The 19,878-nt window shown below is 36.9% G+C and overlaps 1 protein-coding gene across 3 annotated transcripts in view; it reads right to left on the bottom strand.

Annotated features, from left to right (window-relative positions):
- Positions 1-1,450: 1,450 nt before the first annotated feature.
- Positions 1,451-19,878, bottom strand: part of HIF1A (hypoxia inducible factor 1 subunit alpha) — a 33,172-nt gene continuing 14,744 nt past the window's right edge. For all 3 annotated transcript variants that reach the window (XM_065682772.1, XM_065682771.1, XM_065682773.1), the window contains exons 3-15: positions 19,081-19,226; positions 18,897-18,981; positions 16,048-16,160; positions 14,778-14,980; positions 13,222-13,328; positions 12,779-12,926; positions 11,707-11,927; positions 11,249-11,529; positions 10,603-10,725; positions 9,987-10,381; positions 9,051-9,159; positions 6,496-6,622; positions 1,451-6,331 (exon numbers count right to left, since the gene is read on the bottom strand). In XM_065682772.1, the coding sequence (XP_065538844.1) occupies positions 6,180-6,331; positions 6,496-6,622; positions 9,051-9,159; positions 9,987-10,381; positions 10,603-10,725; positions 11,249-11,529; positions 11,707-11,927; positions 12,779-12,926; positions 13,222-13,328; positions 14,778-14,980; positions 16,048-16,160; positions 18,897-18,981; positions 19,081-19,226 (2,210 nt within the window). In that variant the 3' untranslated portion in view covers positions 1,451-6,179. The remainder of the gene's footprint in view (positions 6,332-6,495; positions 6,623-9,050; positions 9,160-9,986; positions 10,382-10,602; positions 10,726-11,248; positions 11,530-11,706; positions 11,928-12,778; positions 12,927-13,221; positions 13,329-14,777; positions 14,981-16,047; positions 16,161-18,896; positions 18,982-19,080; positions 19,227-19,878) is intronic.

Raw genomic sequence — 19,878 nt, 5'->3', positions numbered from 1 at the left:
AGATGGTGTTTCAGGAAATACTAGATGGAAATGTCTTAGTTTATCTAAGGCAGATGGGGCTGCATGTCATGACACTGTCACTGTGTAAGATGATGTAAGATACAGTGAGGATGAGGCTATTGTGCCCATATGGTAACGTTTGCTAAGTCTTTCCTTGCAGAAAGAGAATGAAAATGCAGATAAATAAAAAAATAAAAGCAACAAGGCCTCTTCGTAGAATTCCGTTTCTGTGGTGTATATAATGAAAGTGTCAATTTGTAGGTTAATACTCTATTCTTCTTGATAAATTGTGTGTTTTTACCTAGTGCTCCTTCAGTTTTTCATTAATACATTTTAATTCTTAATACGCCACCTTCCTGACAAAAAAAAACAAAGAAAAATCAGATGATGTAAGGGGGTGCTGGTTACTGTATCTTCTTTGTATTCTTACTTAACTCCTAAAGGATGAAGTCCTCTTTCCTCTATTAATTCCTAGCTTATAAGTTGCAAGTTAAAAAGCCATTTTATCCTGCACAGATATAAATAACAGTGTGTTCTCTAAATGCACACTGCACAAGACAACTCTTTTCTTTTTTTTTTTAATACCTTGTATGGTTGTATTCTACCCATTTTCAAATTGAAAGCATTAAAATCAGATTTTAATGTATTCTCATGAAAATAAATCATGGATACATTTTATTGAATAGTATATTCAAACTTCTGTATGTACAAACCTATCACTAATACCAAGTAACAGGATTGTACTCTACTGTGACAGCACTGGCCCTTGCCTTTTGCTTTCAGACTTCCCAACCAAGTATAAATGTTGCCAAAGACTTTTAATGTGTGCAGTAGGAAGCACTATTGATTTAACAAGGCAGCAGGAGTCTCAAGTTCTTGTGAAGTTACTTGCATGTACTGAGAGCAAGTGAACTCCCCTGGAGCCAGCACCTTGGATTCAAAGTAGTTCCTGTTTTGTTACTAAGGGCATTTTTTTTCATGTGATTACTCAAAGAGGCTTCTTTAGTTCACACACGTAGTCTACTTGATTTGGGTGGGATAACCATTGTGTCCAATGTTCTATTATTCTATACCATCCCTGGAAGCATTCAAAAAAATATGTAGATGGGGCCCCTAGTGACACGGTTTAGTGGTGGTCTTGGCAGTCCTGGGGTAAAGGTTGGACTTGATGAGCTTAAAGGTCTTTTCCAACCTAGGTGATTCTGATTCATTGTGAACAGGATTCAGCTGTAAAGGCAAGGCAGAATTTGTAAATGCTTTTGGAAAACAGACCACATGTGCTTAGTGTTAAAGTTCCTGACTTCAGTAGTAAGACCTGAAGCATGCGAGGAGTCTTAGTTATGCTGCATAGTGGGTTTTAGTTCACTTTTTTTGAAGTGGTTTTTGCCATCTGCCATCATCTTTTAGAACAGGGATAAGGGATGAACAGAAAGATCACATATGTCACAAATTAGAAACAAACCCTCTCTTTTATTGAATTTTATACTGTTACACAATCAAAAAGAAATACAGTCACAAGTACGTCAAAATGTTTCAAGAGAAATATCAATTGCAGTATGTTGTACTTGGCTCCAAAAAAGAATTCCATTAAAATATACCACTTCTTCGTGAGAGAATACTGCTATTATTCACAAAGTCTACCACACTGTATAAATCCAGTAGCAAACTCTTTTAATTTTTGGTAACTTGCTCAAGGTAAACAGGGAAGCAGAAGGAAAATGACAACTAATTTCTGCAATTTGGATCAAAAATAAAAAATAATCACAGTTCTCCAGAATGGAGCATTCCAGGGAGTCAAGTCCTTGTAATTGCTAATGGTACTTTTAATGAAAGCTGGATACCTAACTCATGTGAATTACTATGGAAATGGTCTTCTTACAAAGTGCTCTTGGCCTGTGAAATGTTTATTTTCGTGCTGGCAATTAGTCTGAATAATGTGTTTAAGTGCAGTGACATTTGTGCAAGATCTGTGTTGGGTTCAGTAGCAGCTAATAAGCAGGCTGGGAGCAGATGGTTGACAGTGGCAGGGCACTCACACTTCCCAGCTTCCACTGCTCTGTTCATCAGGGGGAACAGTTCAATCCACAGTGGAAGTGGGGAGAAAGCTTGCCAACAGGTACTGGTCAGACAGCCCACATCTCTGCCTTTCACTACCGCTGGCTAGCTGTTTAATAAAACAGCTTGTTCAAATAATGAAAAAAAAAAAAAACCACCAAACCCCAAACTATTAAATATACAGTATCTTAACCTGTAATGATCAGCCTTTTTTAAGCTGTATTTCATTGGAAGCAGGGCTGATCAATTAATCTAATATAACCTTTGAAGTCTTTTAAATTGTCACCAGGGTTACAGGTAAAGGCCTTAACTTGTGGTTCTTTAATGCAGTAATTACTTAGGAAGAGTTTAACATGTGAACAGAGACACACAGGAAAGGAAACTTAATAGCAATTTCTTTCTATTTCACCAGAAGGTTTTCAAAGATCAGCACAGTCCAAGCCTTTCTCACTACACAGGAGGGAGTTATGTTTGTTAGAAAGGTGTACTTCAGACTCCTTAATGTATTCAGTACATTACACCTGAGATCAAGTTATTGGGCAGCAGACTTCAGTGACTTCTTGGGAGCTGCAGCCGTAGTTAGTAACTACTTTCAGGTAAGGGAATGAATGATATCATAAGTACTAGTTTTACAATTCCTTTCTTTTTAACAAAGCCACCAGGGCTTGACTACTACTGCAGTGACAATAATCTGGAAGCTTTGTTACAATCTCCTCACTTTATGTGGAAATGATAATTGAGGATGTTTCATAAGCAGAATGAAAAACTGTATCTACCTACAGTTCTTTACTGGCAAAGAACGAATGCTCTAATGTACTGTCTCGACATTTTAAAAAGGTAGCAAGTGAGCAAAGAAATTATTCAAAATCCCTAAGAAAAGATTTAGAAAGTAATGTATTATCATAGAATGGTTTGGGTTGGAAGGGACCTTAAAATGATCTAGTTCCAAACCCCCTGCCATAGACAGGGACACCCTCCACTGGACCAGGAAGATTGTCCTCCAAGGTAGGTTTAGAATCAGACCATGCATTCTGAGAGTCTAAGAAAAAATTAAAACAAGGCAGCTAGAAGGTATCCTTCTAGACTCTGTAAAATTTCATCTGCATTTAGGAAAGCTCTCACAAAGCCAGAGCAATTACTGTTACTTTTCCATATTCAGTGTCTTTGGGAGGTTTGGTGGGGGTTTTTTTGTTTGTAAAAACAAAACAAAAAAGTAAACGATACAGCTACTGCAGTCCATGCCATTAAGTGCTTGTTTCAGTCACTTTTACATGGACAGTAAAAACAAAATGCTGTGCCTTATGTATAATTAAAAAAATGTGCGAGTTGGGAAGATTCTTAGCTGAAATATGGCTCATTTAAATACAGAACTGCTCTCATTGAGACCAGAGATTATTCCAGCAGGCACATAACCATAAATCATGTGGGTCACTTAAGTTTTCCTCCTCTAACATGGATTTTATGAAAATTTACTGCCTTCTTAAAATACACCAAGGAGGAACTGACAGATCTAAACAAGTCAGGCTGCTCCAAAATAAGGTCAAGAAAGTAGCAAAAGAACTTCAAGCATGATGGTATGAAGTTTCTCTTGGAAGATGGAAACGGAAAACCCACTAATGCAGCTTAAAGCTTGCTGGGCCAGTAAGAAAAGCAGAATCCACTTGAATCTTTCACACATATCAAGACTCTCCTATCTCTCAGAAGCATCACATCAATCCACATTGAGCTGAGCAGAAGGGATGCCTGTACCAGCAGGTTCTTTACCCTAAGCCGTTAGCAACTTCACTGTGAAAACCCTTTAACTGCTGACAGAACATCATCTCCAAGACCTTACACAGCAGGGACACAGTAGCTCTGCCGTATTCATCCCAAGAACTTTTTAAGCTCTGTACACTTAAAGGCTGCATTAAAAATCTGTAGTATTCAGCAGCAGGCGTGTATATATACATATATATATTCAAATGTTCTCTGCACGAAGCTTCAACTCTGGCTTAATGCACCTAACATGCTTTTTCCTCTATGTGCAACTTCTACTCAAAACTTCAAGTATGCAACCATCTTCTGCTACTAGTGCCTTATCTTTTACTTTAAGCTGGTAGCTAATAGTCTCCATTTAGTTTAATGCAGTTGTTTCAGTTTCAAAACTGCTCATTTTAGTGAAACAGTAATTTGTAGAAAACAGGTTAAAGCTTATGTACCGTTATATTGATTTCAAGAGTCTAATGAAGCCAAAGTTTCAAAATAAAACCAAAATCATTCTTGTGACACTCCATGTGATGTCTTACATTGAGATAATTTTTCAAGTAGTTTGAAGAATGCACAATTATCTTGACCATACTTACACATGACAAGGTTCTATCAGTCGTATTGTGTTTTATGGCAGCAAAATGAGAAGTCACCTAAAGTTGTGAGTCAAGAGCACAAGAACGCAGAACAAGCTTATGAAGCACCAGATTAATTTTGTAATCATACAGTTTTGTGAGGAAAAATCTGTCTTTACCTGATCAGTCCTGTGAATTTTACTTTTTCCTGCTTTCCAGTGTTACCTTGATAAAGCTTCCAGAGACAAGCCTTTAAGCTGCTCACAAGGAAGAATCTTTCCACTCTGCAGTAACACAAACATGCTGTCTCCTCACTTTAAAGTTTGCTAACTGGTGTGATAACAGATTTAAAAGTTAAACATCTTTGGCGAGCGGTAGTACAACACTGTCTAGGAGACTTCAGTACTGAATAGGCTCAAATAATTAACACAGAGATGTTACAATCAAAATAAGGGAGCAGTGATTTCCAATCAACTCTAATTTAAAAAGGGAACACGGATGAACAATAACCACTAACAAAAATATAAATTATCTCATTTCTCTCAGATAACACACTCCCCAAGGGGGCCTGGTCCACATATAGTTTATTGATGTAAGAAAACAATACAGTTAGTGTTAGATCCAACCACAAAGAGCAAAAGAATGAGTGAATGAAGGTTCTGTACAGTACATAATAGGAAATTAAGATGTTTGTGACAACTATGTATTTCTAAATAAAAAGGCTGCTAAATATATTCAAGTTATTGAAATCTACATGAAAACGTACGGATGTTAATAGCAACAAGGTGCATAAAACCAAAACATCAAAATATTGAGCAACTCAATGATGTACTAGATAAAACTTTGCTAACAATGCAAGATGTTTTACAATCTGCTTGAAATATCACCTATACCACACAGGGTAAGCTGAACATTTAGATTTAAGATCATACACAATATTAGCATTAACTTCAACAGCTACAGGCAGGGGATTTTTTTTTTTTTTTAAGCTGGCAAAATGACTACTTTAATAACATCAAACTTTCCTAAATTGAGAACAAATCCAAATAAAATGCTGCTAGCCCTTTCCAGATAAAGCCTTTCCTTTGACTAACCACACTCATTTAAGTCAAAAGCATAAGACAGCATTTAAGAACAATTTATATTACAACATGACTAAAATAATGACATAATCCAGGTTTAAATACGATTTCATAGGCAAACAAAAGAGGATTCTTCTTAAAAACTAGTTTTTATAAATGCAGAATATATTGCATGAGGAACTGCTGGTATTTTTTAAGAAAATATATTGTGCGATTGTGGCTACAATGCACCGCTGCAAAGCATTGTTGTATCTTATAAAAACTATCAAAATAAAAAACTTATTTGAACATAAAGAGTAAGAGAACACAAGTCTTCCAACTACCTATGAAAAGCAGGGTGGAAGTACTGCCAGTTTTTCCTGTGTTGACATTTTACTACTAAGTTTTGGTGACCAACTCCCCAGCCAAAAAATAAATATTTCTATTTTTTTAGATCAGGTGCATATTTCAAAGCTGCTATTGCAAGAGTGTTTTAAATGTAATGGACTTAAAAGTGTATGTACCAAAGAATTATAAAAACGCACTATAGTTCTGAGTTATTGTTACATAAAGAACATATTAAAAAGACTGTCAAAATAAGTAGAAAGGGGATCAAAACTGAACTAACTGAATTAGTGCAGTACTGTAGCCAGGCTTCTAAAATCAGATATAGAAAATATAAATAGACTGCTTTAGGTGATGATTCACCAGTGTCCAAAAAAGGAACAAGTATTGTGAAAGCTCAGTTAACTTGATCCAGAGCTCTGAGCAGTTCTTCACCCTGTAGCAGGTTTCTGTTGCCTTGTATGGGAGCGTTTACTTCACAATCGTAACTCGTGAGTTGGGGTAGCCCACTTTCATCCATCGACTGCCCTAGAAGTTTACTTGCTATGTCTAAAGAGGGAGGGGAAGGAGAAAAAGTGCACTTTATTCACCACTTTTAACTTTTTCTCCACAATTCTTCATAAAGGAGGTAAGTTTGGGTATGCTTTTGTCACTCAGGTCTCTTTCACACAGCCCCCTCTGCCCCCCTCTAGGTATTAAAAGGAGAGACTGACCAGTTGATAGTAGAATGATTGTCTTTTGCTCCACTCCATTATGACCATTTGTTTTGCATCCCTTCACACGTTTCCAAGCAAGTGATGCATTTCCTCCACGGTCACCTGTCTGCTGGAATAAAGACCCCTAGAAAGAAATAAAATAAATCTTCTTTACTGAATACTATATCTTCGTAGCCCTCCACATCCCTCTTCCAAACTAACAGTTCCTGTCAATAATTACTAGTGTAGACATTGTTATAATTTAAAGTGGACTTCATTCAGAACTTGGGGAGAAATGTATTTCCAAGTACACTAGCCTTGAGAATTATTTAAAAGAAAACTGAATCAGGTTTCAAAAGACCTTGCTTCCCTTACAGAAAACAATTACTAAATCCTGGTTATGATCGGTTAGCGTGCTCAGGATTAGCATGTTCTTGTACATGTACACACCCGTTTAATTGCCACTGCTCTTGTGTGAGTAAGCATCAGGTTTTCACTGAAGTCTCTGATGGTTTCCTACACTGTAGTTAATAGCACAGACAGGAGATTCAGGAACCTTGGTAAGTTGATTCTATCTAAATTTAAGACGTTAAATTCTGCTTGCACTCCAGTTACTGCCACCAAGCCATCTGAGCGAAGCAAAGGGAATGCAGTCCTAAGCCATTCTACCACAGATACAGCTCCTTAGCATATTGTTTTGACAGCAGTACAGAAGATATGGTGATTAGAAAGCTTTTAAAGGCTCCATATGATTAGTATAAGTAAGAAGAAGCTGCCACTGAAACAGATGGGATGGAAGGAAAACACACCATCTTAGTATCAAATTTACTAGCAAAAGTAGTTGAATCTGCAAAGTTTTGTCTTAGTAGTACTGACTGCTGCTAAAGGAGGAAAAGATATTTCAGAACACTGCCATTATCCTGAACACTTAAAATAGCAAAGAACGTATGTTTTCAGGTTATAAAGCATCCATGTAACTCAAAAGAACAGTTGTATAATAGAAGCTAAACAACTTTGACTTAGAAATTGCATTTCATAGTAAGGCTGGTCACCTGCACTGTTGCTGGGGTGCTTTTTTTTTTTGTTTCTTTATTGTCTGTTTTGGATTTTTTGGTCTTGTTTTTACTGTGAATGCAATACAGCCTTCATATTAAGAAAGATATAGCTCGTATCTTCTTGTATCTGCTTGAAAAGGTATTACTAAGACCCAGCTACATGGAAAATTCAGCTTCTGACTGCAGAAACAGTCAACATTTGCAACACTTATTTCAAATACAGAAAAAAGAAAAATATTTAGTAAAGGATGAAGTCTGAACCTTTAAGTATTAAGCATAAAAGCCTGAACACTATTACAGCAGTTAATGCAGAACTGCTTGTTTTCAGTGTACTTAATGACAACTCAGGCTACTCTGAATATTTAATCAGCAACACTACATGACAGCTGTAGCACCATCACATGAGAAAAAGGCAGTGGAAGGCAACACAGTATCTTGCAGAACATGTGCAAAAACATTTAGCAAATGAAATCAATAATATGATTGTTTTAAAGTCTACTTGCCTCATAGAATAAAAATGGACATATGAAAGTTCTCAGCTCTTCTGGAGGACAAAAATGATAAAACCAGTATACAGTAATTTGTCTCATGCCCAAACCAGAATGCCAACACAGGAATAATTCAGAGTTCAAAAGAAAAATCATCCTGAATATGATGGATTATTACCCCTAGGAGATGGATTGCTGGAGAAACAAAGAATCTCAAAGACTACCTTGCAGTAGAGGAGCTAAGAATTAATTGTACAAAACTTAAGACAAGTGGGAATTTGCAATGAAGACAGAAGGAGAGATAATAGTATGTAATGGCAAAGCTCAAGATTACAAAATACTGAGAACTGATAGTAAGAGACAAAGATTACAGAGACAAAATACCCTTGGAGAAAACAACCTAGATAGCCCCAAGTAAGTGACACAAACCTAAGAATACCCAAGGTTTCTTTTGAATAGCTAGAACAGACAATGATGAGCTACTCACAATCACGCACACTTAACACTACAGAGAATGTGCTATGTAATAGAAGCGGTAGTTATATATATGTGCTAGGTTATATTAATTCTATTCCCTTATGGTTCAGATGGTCTTGTTATGTGATCAAATAAAAGAACGTAAGACTCAATGCAAAAATGAAAGCATAGAAAGAAGCACAAAAACACTATCTCCAGTATGGACAAATATGAAAACTGAGTTTGAATTCAATGGCAATTTCACATTTAAATGTGATGTCTTACTCTTCTGTGAACGTATCTGTTCTTCAGTAGAATATGCACAAATGTATTTCCTACCTATCAAGAAATGTGCTTAGGTATAGAGGGTACTGTTGAAACAGCTGATAGTAAAAGAGAGCTAAAAAAATCAGAGTACCTGTGTATACATGGGAATTTCACTACCAAGCAATTTTCTCTGATCCCAAGTTTTCAGTGCATACCAAGAACTAAAATCAGGAGTCTGAACTGGTGCCTCATTTCAAAAATTGCAAGGTTAAAAGTGAATATTTTAAAATGGTAAAACAAAACTCACAATTCCAACTGCCTGAAAAAGTGAACCATCATGTTCCATTTTTCGTTTTCTCTGAGCATTATGCAAAGCTAGCATCTTTGGATTTAGTTCTTCATCCATTGCAGTAGATCTAAGAAAAATTGATTCAGGCTGTTAAGACGTTTCTACTATCCTCAAGCCATTTTTCTTTTGTGGACACACATACAACATCACAGAACTGAATTTATGAACTATACTTCTTTCATAATCAACTCATTTCAACAATCACTGTGTATGAGCATAGCAAATATTAGCTTTTCATCTTGCCATGAAGCTCAGAATGAATTATAACAAAAATTATAGTCTTTGCAGGAAAAAAGCGCAAAAGTTCAGCAATTCACTTTCAACAGAAAGGAGGGAAGGGTGAGCGAGGAAAAGTCTATTCTGAATATTCTATGTACAGAAAAGTGTTCTATTGATCAGAATTCTGATGTTTGACTTTGTAGAGTTTTCTATCATGATAAATATCTACTGCATATGCCACAGTCCATCATTATGAAATATGGCTAATTTCAAACACAATAAATGCAGCACACAGACTGAAGTCACCTCTTACCTCACAACAAAGTGGACAAGCACCAGAAATAGCTTGTATATAACTGCTTGTACATTGCCTACTGCGCTCTTTTAAAAAGGCTGCACATCAGATACACGAGCAGAACAAAATTATGTAAGACTCTGTATACAGTAGCTGCCTATTAAATCAGATGTTTATGTAAAAGCTACTGCAACATTAACTTTAGGGAAACTTACTATAAACCATACTAAACTGGTTTCAAATGTCTAAATTTAAGCATATTGATTTCTACTTTGAAATAGAGTGCCAAAGACAACATGTAACAGTTGGTGGGATTTAAATGTGTAATACATCTAATTTCTTCAACAGATACTAGGGCTTAAGCTTTGCTTTTAAAATACCTTTTATTCAGAGTGACTGTTAGCAAACTGGGTGCTCCAGGACAAGATTTTTCTGTCTGATCCGATGTTCCTTTTCCTGCTCTGATTGGAGATGCAGTTCGACTCCTGTTCCCACTGTAAGGCGATCCCGGGGCACTACTCGTTTCATTGATTATGTGAACAGGAGATGCAGGAACAATTAGTGTCTTCACATCATCCACACGTTCCGTCACTGGTTTTATTTCATCAGCAGTACTTGATGGTGTCTGAGTCTGCTGAAATATGGTAATGGTGGCTGCATTCTGAGCGCCAGAAGAACTGCTTTCCAGTGGAGACAGCTGATCAAAGGATCGCAACTGGAAGTCATCATCCATTGGGATATAAGGAGCCAACATCTCTAGATCTAAATCAGTTTCCTGGAAAAGACAAGAGGTAAAATTATAAATATGTAAGAACATCTCAGCTGTGACTTCATGGCTTTATTAAGGCTTTTCCCTTTACCGAATCCTTACAACATTTTTTTGCCATTTAACAAAAATATGGCATAGAAGAGGAAGGATGTTCCTGAAGACATTCTAAGAGAAGCACAGAGACTAAGTATTAAGATTATACAAAATTTTAAGTTAGTGTACATTACCTGAGCAGAGAATGGATTTTTTGCTTCTGTATCTATTGCAAAGAGTTTCTCCACTAATTCCAGTTTGAATTCATTAGCCATATCATTATCCACATCAAAGCAGTAGTTGTTGGGACTACTGGGCTGTGAAAACATTGTAAGTGCGGTTTTAAGTTTCTGCCATTACATTATTTAGCACTGTATCTACAGGTTCTCTGAAAAATGTTCTAATGTAAAAGCTAATTCCAAACTATACTTGCACAAAATTCTAATGGGAAAGGAAAACACATTTATACATTCAAATTTACTCCACTCTGGAAGCACACAATTTGTTGGAAATCAGAAGTGGCCTCTACAGTAATAGGTTACATCTAATTTGCTGTTTAGGGAAGTTGTCTTTGAACCATTTTTCTTCTAGAAAGACCAATCCCAAGCTCTTCTTGTTTCTATCAGGCAGTACTGCAAGCATTTGCAAGACTCACTTTGGTAAAAAGGTGATACTCAGTTTCAAAACTGATCTTTTTCCTCAGATCATGGCATGAGCTTAAGTCACAACATAGAAATAATTTTCAGTTCAGGTCTTGGCTACATCCTTAACCTGATTTGCTCCACGAGTCCCAGCAGCACTTACATTTTAATGACAGTGTATCTAAATTACATAACTAACCTCAGGTGAACTTTGGCTGGTACTTGCATCAGAAGGGCTGGTTGGTTGCTCTTGCACCTGAGGCATGGTAAAAGAAAGTTCGAGTGGCTCTGTGTTTGGCTCCAGCTTTGATACAACTTCTCTATTGAGTGCAGGATCAGCATTGCTACGAAGTGGCTTTGTAGTTTCAGAAGCAGGTAGTGGGGACATTGCCATATTTATATTCTGCAATTTCTCACTGGATGAGGGGAGCATTACATCGTTATACAAAGGAACTTCATCACATTGTTGCTCATCAGACTCTATAAAAATTAAAAGAAACCATCAACCTAAGTAACAATACTGTGCATGTCTATGGACCTCATTAAATTCGAACAGCAGCTGACATACTACTAGGCAAGTGATACCGGGAGGTTATTTTTGCTGTAAAATACTAGCTTTACTAATTTGCATGCTCTCCAATTTAAACACACACCCACCATTACTGCTGAAATCTAGAGAGATAATTGTGTCTCCAGCAGCTGGGGCCAGCACAGTTAAAGCATCTGGTTCTTGCTTAAGTTTTTCAAATAGGCTGTTGGTATCTTCCAAGTCATCTTTGCTGAATATTTTGGTCATTTTCATATCAGGAGAATCCACTGGTTTCAGCATGCACTCAGTTTGTCCAAGGGAAAAAATCAAATCTTTCTGAACAATTCCACTGTCAGACAGAGAGGAAGAAAATTGTTAAAGAACAGCTAAAAGGAATAAATTCAGGGTTAACAATTTTGTGAGTTGAAAAGAAAAATAAAAAATAATAAATAAAAATAAATACTGCCCACACCACAAAATCATCAGGATAGGAGCTTTAAGAATTCTTTTTTATTACTCATTCTTTCCCCAAATGTAACAGATAAAGCAAGTACTAATTGTGGTGCCATCAAGAAAAAGTCACAGAAATAAACATGCTTTTCTGAAAGCATTCAGAAAGTAAGAAAAAAAAAAGCTACTTTTAAATGAATGTGCAATACATTGATAAATACTGGTACATTCACTGAAGTTTCAAAAAACTAATTTAGAACTATTGTACAGTTGCAGAAAAGGTCAAGTCTGCTTTCAGTTGAAGCTCTCAATTATAAAATAAATTCTATAGAAAAAATAGGATTAAAAACAAGACACCATTACTGCTGCTCTGAAGTCCATGACTTAAAGTTATTAGTGAAATGAACTGCTCCAGACTGCAGAATTGGGGAGCTGTCTAGAACACACAAAAATTGTCTCACTTCCATTGCGATAGTACAGCAGAGGCTAGCCCTACGTTCATTTGCCTACAGAGATCTTCCTGCTGACACTACAAAATCAAAAAAGTGTTTTGTTTTCAAGTGCATTTCCTAATCTTAGCACTGGCAGTATTCTAAGCAAAGTTTCATTAGTAGGAAATAGTCATACCATAACACATTCAACAGAAGACCACATTCTTAACAAGTTGAAAAAAGGATGCAGTGCCATCAGAATCTGACTTTGTCTTCAGCAAAGATAATTACAAAGAACAGCAATGCACACTCAACTTACCTCAATACATAGTTTACACAAACTATGCACTGTGGCTGAGAATTCTTAGTGTTGTATATAACAGTTGCTTGAGTTTCAACCCAGACATAGCCACCTTGTTTAGCAAGCATTCTGTACTGTCCTGTTGTCACCTGCCCTTTGGTGAACACTGAAAGCAGAAAGGACACCAGCTTTAATTACAAGCAGAAAAAAAACCTGTTTTAAGGTAACTTCACTGCAGTTTCACATCTGCCATCCCTTGGGTGGGATGGTTTAGTGTGAGGTGTCCCTGCCCATAGTGGGGGGCTTTGGAACTAGATGATCTTGAGGTCCTTTCCAACCCTAACTATTCTATGATTCTATTCTATCATTCTAAAAGAAAGCCCTCATTCTTCTGTTGCTTTATCCCGGTGCTGTAGCTCATCTCTTGTAGCTGAAGGGCTTTAAATGTGTCTTTTACTTACTGTCGTGGTGTGTTTTGGTCAGATGATCAGAATCCAGCGCATGATAGTACTCATAGATCGAGCGACCCAGGAGTTCCTCTGGCTCATATCCCATCAACTCTGTTATTCTTTAAAACAAGGGAAAAATTGCTAAGTAAAAGCAGACACTGACTAGCACAAACATTAAAGAATTTGAATGCTTGCACATCTAAAAAAATCCCAATACATACACATTAGCAGCAATTTTGGTTTATTGGGAGTTTTCATTTTTAAATAAATTGCTTTTTTTAAAATTTTAAAATACACTTTTTAAAACGGAAATTTCAGCAGGCACAGGATTTTACTTCTCACTGCATAGTTATAAATCATGTCCTGTGGACAGGATTAAGTAAATCCCTGCTTTCTAGCCTTCCACCTTCCTCCTTAAAAGTAGACCAGCTACTTATGGACTATAACATCCAGTATGAGTATTTGCTAAAATAAGATATCTATGCAATCAACTATTGTAAACCTTCAACTAAAAAATTAGGAATCAGATTTATTCTTGCTCATGGCAGGGGGGTTGGAACTAGATGATCTTAAGGTCCTTTCCTACCCTAACTATTCTATGGTTCTTCCCACTCAAATCACTGACAGCTTTTAAAGAAAACAGTATTTTCTTCAGCCTCTAGAGGGCCCTGCTAAACAAGGGAACGCATTTATTTTGCCCTATTCTACATGCCGAATGTGACCAAATAAGTACTTTTCATATGACACCACCAACCCTAGAACAGTAGTTACTGTAGAGGACAGAAAATAACCTACACTGACATCTCTTTGCGTGTAACAGCAGCAACTAATTTTAAGTTCGCTTTTGTTATTAAAAAACCCCCAGGCAGTAGCAAATAATACCCAATTAAAACCACAAAACCCCCCAGACTCAAGAAAAAAACCTCAGGCCAATGATTTCTTTCACTTCTGTTTTTTAAATTTGCCAAGCTAAGTTTCCAGAGAATAGTAAGAGCAGTCTTGTGTATTTGAGTACACCCATGATTTCTACCTGAACACAGACATCTCATTTTCAACAGCAAATGTACTGCATCAAAAGTACAGCTAAACTTTTGGGGGCTTTTTGGACTGGAGAAAGCAGACACTGATCTCCTGAGGAAGTGAAGTGGTAACAGTAAAATGCATTTGACAAGTATTACATACACACTCTTTTCAGTCACCAAAATGCACCACCATCTTTGACAAACCTAAAATCCTTCCCTTGTTTTCAGTGTCCAGGAGAACCTTATGATTTCAGTTTTAATTACTGCCGCTACACTAAAGACCAGTTTGAACAGGCAGTTAACTGCAGGCAAAAGATTTATTCCAAAACAATAACCTGCACTCTCCCTAGATTTAAAAATATGGCTTTTAAATGAGACATCCTGATCAGTTAGTAAAAGCTGAAATATCCCACCAATGACTGCTGTGCTGATGAATCAAGTTGCAAGTAAGACTATGTAAACGTATAAGGCCAACATTAACCGACATGTACCGACCCTGCAAATCCTTCAAATGAACTCTTTTTTAAATTGTAAAATATACATTACCTTTCATCACAATATGAAAATTTCATATCAAGACTGTGACGACTGAGGAACGTTTTACTGTCCAAGGGGACCTCAATGTTTGATGGATGAGGAATAGGTTCGCAGATCAACACCAGACACGTCATGGGAGGCTTTTTGTAGCCACAGTGAGTTTGATTACCACATGTGTCATATACACGTATGTGTCCAGTGCAGTGGAGTACCTATGAGAAAGTTCTATTTTAAAAAGAGACTAGGTTCTTGTCTGTCAGACAACACAATCTCTTAACACACCCAGAGCAAAGTCCTTCCCCTCCCTACCCCTCAATGTGACAGCAACAACAGAAGGGCAGCAGTGCTTTCAGATGGATGGCTACAGGAGAGCAGCAGTTTTCCCCCTCACGCTATGCAGAATGCAATGAGTACACAGGCTGCCAACAACTTCTCTTGGCCACTAGCTGAAGCCACACTTGATATTTCAGTGTTTCTGTGAACTGTTCTGTGAAAGTTGCATTAATGATGACACTGATAAGCAATCGCCTCACAAAGGGTATCTTACTATTTAAACTGGAAAGTTATATTAACAGTAGTGACTTCCATTTTAAATCTTCTGCAGAAGTAATCAAATACATTCTCCAAGACACAATAAGTTTCACATTTTGTGTTTTTTTTTTTTTTTTACCATTCTGAAGCAGAAATTGTTTATGGACAGCAGCAAAGACAACAGTTTAATCCAGAATAATGAAATTTAGGTTATAAAAGAGAATTGTGAGCCATGATACCAGACGATACAATAAAAGGTTACTTTTTGTCCAGAAGATAAAATGCATTCACTGCAGAAAGTTATCAGGCTGGGCTTTTTTTGTTCCAACCATTACAAAAGGGACAGCCAGCAGCTTCAGAAAAAATTATATTGAAGTCCTTCAGAGAGACCTCAACTGTCACATTTAGTGTCAAATCAAAAGAATCAGGTATCAGCATAAGTGGTGTCAAACATTTTTTTCTCAGAGAAGGCTTTATGCAAGCATATTTAGTAATTATAATTTCTACTAAGCAAATGACCTCTAAATTAAAATGGAGAATTCATTAAAAAGTTTTGAAAAAGTAATTTTAAAACACTGTTTCAGTTACCTCCATGATATAGTCAGCATTAAAATTCAGCATATTGAAGCGTAATCATTAGATAGTGAAACTCCATCTCACTACATGAAGTCAAAATGTTGAAATACAATGTTATGACATCTGAAGAGGAAGCTGACAAACTACATAAATATTCCTTTGCATTAGTTACCTTCCATGTAGCAGACTTGATATTCACTGTTCTTCCCCTGCTAGTCAGTGTACACTTCATTCTGAGAAAAAAGCTGCGCTCTGTATTTTGCTCTTTGCCCTTCTTCACAGGACCTAGAAAATCAAACAGTAAACCAATTCTTAAGCTCTTGGATCATCTTTGGAAGGCATAATTCCCCAACCCTCCCCCCCCCCCCCCCCGTGTTCTAGACTTCTGAGACTAGGAGAAGACCCCAAAAATAAGTGAAAAAAGATTGGTAAACCTAGAAGTGCTTTTGATAACAACACTTTTCAGAACAAGTTTTACTGTGAGCCAACTCCACATTCCCAGGAAAAAGGAGTGAGGAGAATGAGAGACCAACTGAAAATTTAATATCCTTTAAAATTGTGAGAGGACAAGAAAAGCATGTGCAGAATGAGAAGTACTATTGAGTTGGTTTCCACTGAAATGCATCAGTAACTCACTGAAGGGAGGTTCAAATCAAATGTGTTTTGGACCTGTAGCTTTTCAGGACTGCAGTGTTTTAAGTTTTTCAGCTCAGAGTTTACAACTCCGCTGTTTACATGCATTCAAATATTTACACTCAGAGTAAACAGTACCAAGTTTTTAAAACACATTATTAGCATTCTTGGAGGAGAAAATAGTCAATAAATCGTAACACAAATTAACATTAGTCACACTAATTTTTTTAGTCTTTCTACCATCAAGCTTTAATTTTTTGCCTTTACAGGGGGAGAACCTTTCAGAGTCTATTACTAGCTAGGCTATTCTGGGCAAAGAAAATGCAAACTGATCCTAACAGGAGGGCAGCTCACTGTGCATGGCAGAAGGAAATAAAGGACCTAGGATAAGGAGCAGTGGAAGAGCAAGTTTGCTGAGGCATGCTAAGGGGTGAGGACCGAATCAGAGGGTGGAGGTTCAGAACATGGAAGCTTACTTCTGATACAAGTTTATACAGTAATTTGCTCTCATCCTCCACAGACAACAGTAGCTATAAAATTCTTCATGGTGGCTTGTACTCCAGCTACTAGTTTCACAAAATTCACTAGAAAAATGTTAAAGTCCCTATGCTACATTGTTGATAGCTTCTACAGAGGCTAATGGGGGACACGCCTACTTCATGCTACATTAAAATACCCTTCCTAAAGGGGAGGAGGAATAACGCAGAGTTCAGAGAAGCAACCAAAACTTATTTAATTCAGTAAGTTTTTTTATAAAACAGGAGTTAAACCAATCTAGGAATTCATAGTTGAAGACCACGCATTATTGTTATCAGTCCTCTTGGTTAAGGCTCGGCTTTAAGAAGCCACTGTAAAAGATGGAGCAACCTTCTGAAGTCTGATTCAGCACTGGACATTATTTTTAAGATTGTCAGCTTTGAAAGTCTGAAGAGCAACTTCATAAAATCAGAATGCAGTTCAGTTTCTGCCAGTCACATTTATAGTCATTTGCACCTGCACAATCCTAAAGGGGAGTATTTAATGCTTAATTCAAAACCAGAATAATTCCAGTGATGTAAGAGCTGCAGTAGAATGCAACCTGGGAATTCTAATAAATATAAAAATGTACTATTATTACTGTAATTTAGACTTTTGTTTGCCAACTTCATTTGCAAGACAGATTTTGTAATAATGCTTTCCAGACATTTTATTCCAGTCTGGCCAATTTAGACACACTGCAGTTGGTTTGCATGAAAAGCTCACTAATATGACATTTTTAAGAATAAGCTTTTGCAACAAGTTCCTTTTGTTTTGTTTTTTGTTTTGTTTTTTTTTTTTTTTTTTACACTGCTTTAGTGAAGTTGTTTCCCCATCCCCTCCCAGATGCATTACTATATCCCAGAAGAATGGGGGGGAAGTCTCATCAAGCCTTAGGAAGATACTTTAATACTAAGGGCAGTTTAGAGAACACAAAAATCAAAGTCAGGGCCCTTAATGTTATGGTATCTTATCAGGTCTCTTCCACTGAATTAAACAGAATGGCAATGTAAGATGAAAGCAGAGGTCAGGCTTGGTAATTTATCACAGTCTAGATTCAGAATCCATATAACCCTTGTTTGATGAAACAGAAATTAAAGAGGTTGGATTTTGGACATCTAACAATTGAGCAAAGCAGATTTGTTTAGAGGCATGCAGGCTGCCAAGTCTTTATAGTCATTAATAAACCTTTAGAAGACATAAAAGCAGTAATTCATGGGCACTGGTTAAATTCAAAAGCATACAGAATATGTGAACACAGTGTTCTGCTCTCTCAGACAGAGAAGAGTCAGAAATCTGTGAAAAGATACCAATTTCATGCACCAATTAAAAGGTGCAGAGAAGCATCAGTCCCGAAGCCCTTTCTGGGACTATCCAAGTATTGCACAATTAGTTTTTCAGTGTCTTAAATATAGTATCCTTTTTTTATTTTGTTTTAAGTATACCATCACAGATTCCAGGAAGAAAGCATCTGCTTTCAAACTGTCCTGTAAAGAAAAACCCAGACCAGGACAAACGCACCAATTTAACTCTCCATATCCCTCTACAGCAGTTGCTTAAGATCATTCTTACGTTACCTCTAATTTTATTCCTGCAGGCATGTTAATTCTTTCAACCTTCAATAATTCCATTTCAGTCATTAATTTTGTTTTAAAGCAGTAATGAAGTCTCCTCTCCTTTTTAATTAGGATACTGCCAAAACATTCTGGCTATTTCTGTTAGTATTGCTGAACAAGGTTTATTTTGAGATTTAAGCACTAAAAGATACTAGTTTGTTCTCTCAACAGCTTTTTCTGGCAGATACCCAACTGTACTAATGCTAACAGGAGCTATTCATAAATAAAATCAAATCAATTTTGTTTTTCTACTCACCATTTCTGTGTGTAAGCATTTCTCTCAGCTCTTCATGGTCACATGGATGAGTGAAATCAAATACACTGTGCCCCGTCAACTCAAACTGCAAAAAATAAGAGGCATACAGGTGTCTAATTTTATATATATAAAAACATAACTTTTTATAGACTTGAAACAATGTTAGGAAACGTTAGTATTTCACCTGAGTGAGTCCCATACACTTGTTCACGTTTTCAGACATGTAAATCATGTCCCCATCTTCAGACAGAACCATGACAAATCCATCAAGAGCTTTCAAGTAGAAACAGTTCAGTTCCTTCTCCATTTTGGCTTCTGTCTCCAGCTCACCTACAAGCAGCCACACATTTTCACTTAAGTAAACATCAGCCATTCTTCACTTACTATCAGGAACAACGTCTGGCACCAGTCTGCAAGGAGTCAATCTTGCAGAACTGTTCAAAACTAGTATAATTCACTTATCTAAGTGGTCAATTAAAATTTTCAAGCTATAGAAATGGTATCACAAGTCGCAGAAAATCTGTGAGGTTAACCCTCTGCTTTTATGCATAAACCAATAAACCTTCTACCTTACGGAAAAGGACTGCATAACAAAAATCTTACCATTTATCTCAAAAAGCTATTACAAACTTCTCAGGGGATTCCTAGGAGAAGTTTCAGAGTATGGCTTACCAAAGGTACTTCTCCATATGGTATAGGTATGCATGTATGAGTACAAATAACCAGTACAGCATCTGTGGCATGCTATACAGATACTGGTTCATAAGCTAACTCAGATAGTCCTGTAGTTGCATGGGTAGGTGTAACTGCAGAGACAGATATATATTTAGCTAACTTGCCGTGATGAGCTAACTAGGATCACCAAAACAGAAAGGGGAAAAAAAAAAAAAGCCCATTGAACAGGGGCCATAATTTTCCTGTACCATCACCAACAGCCAATTTTACTGCAAGGTCTTCCACCTTTCCATAGAAAGTATGTGAC

The sequence above is a fragment of the Lathamus discolor genome, chromosome 6 (assembly GCF_037157495.1).
Source record: "Lathamus discolor isolate bLatDis1 chromosome 6, bLatDis1.hap1, whole genome shotgun sequence".
Lineage (NCBI taxonomy): Eukaryota > Metazoa > Chordata > Aves > Psittaciformes > Psittacidae > Lathamus > Lathamus discolor.
This window is presented reverse-complemented; position numbering and strand designations above follow the sequence as displayed.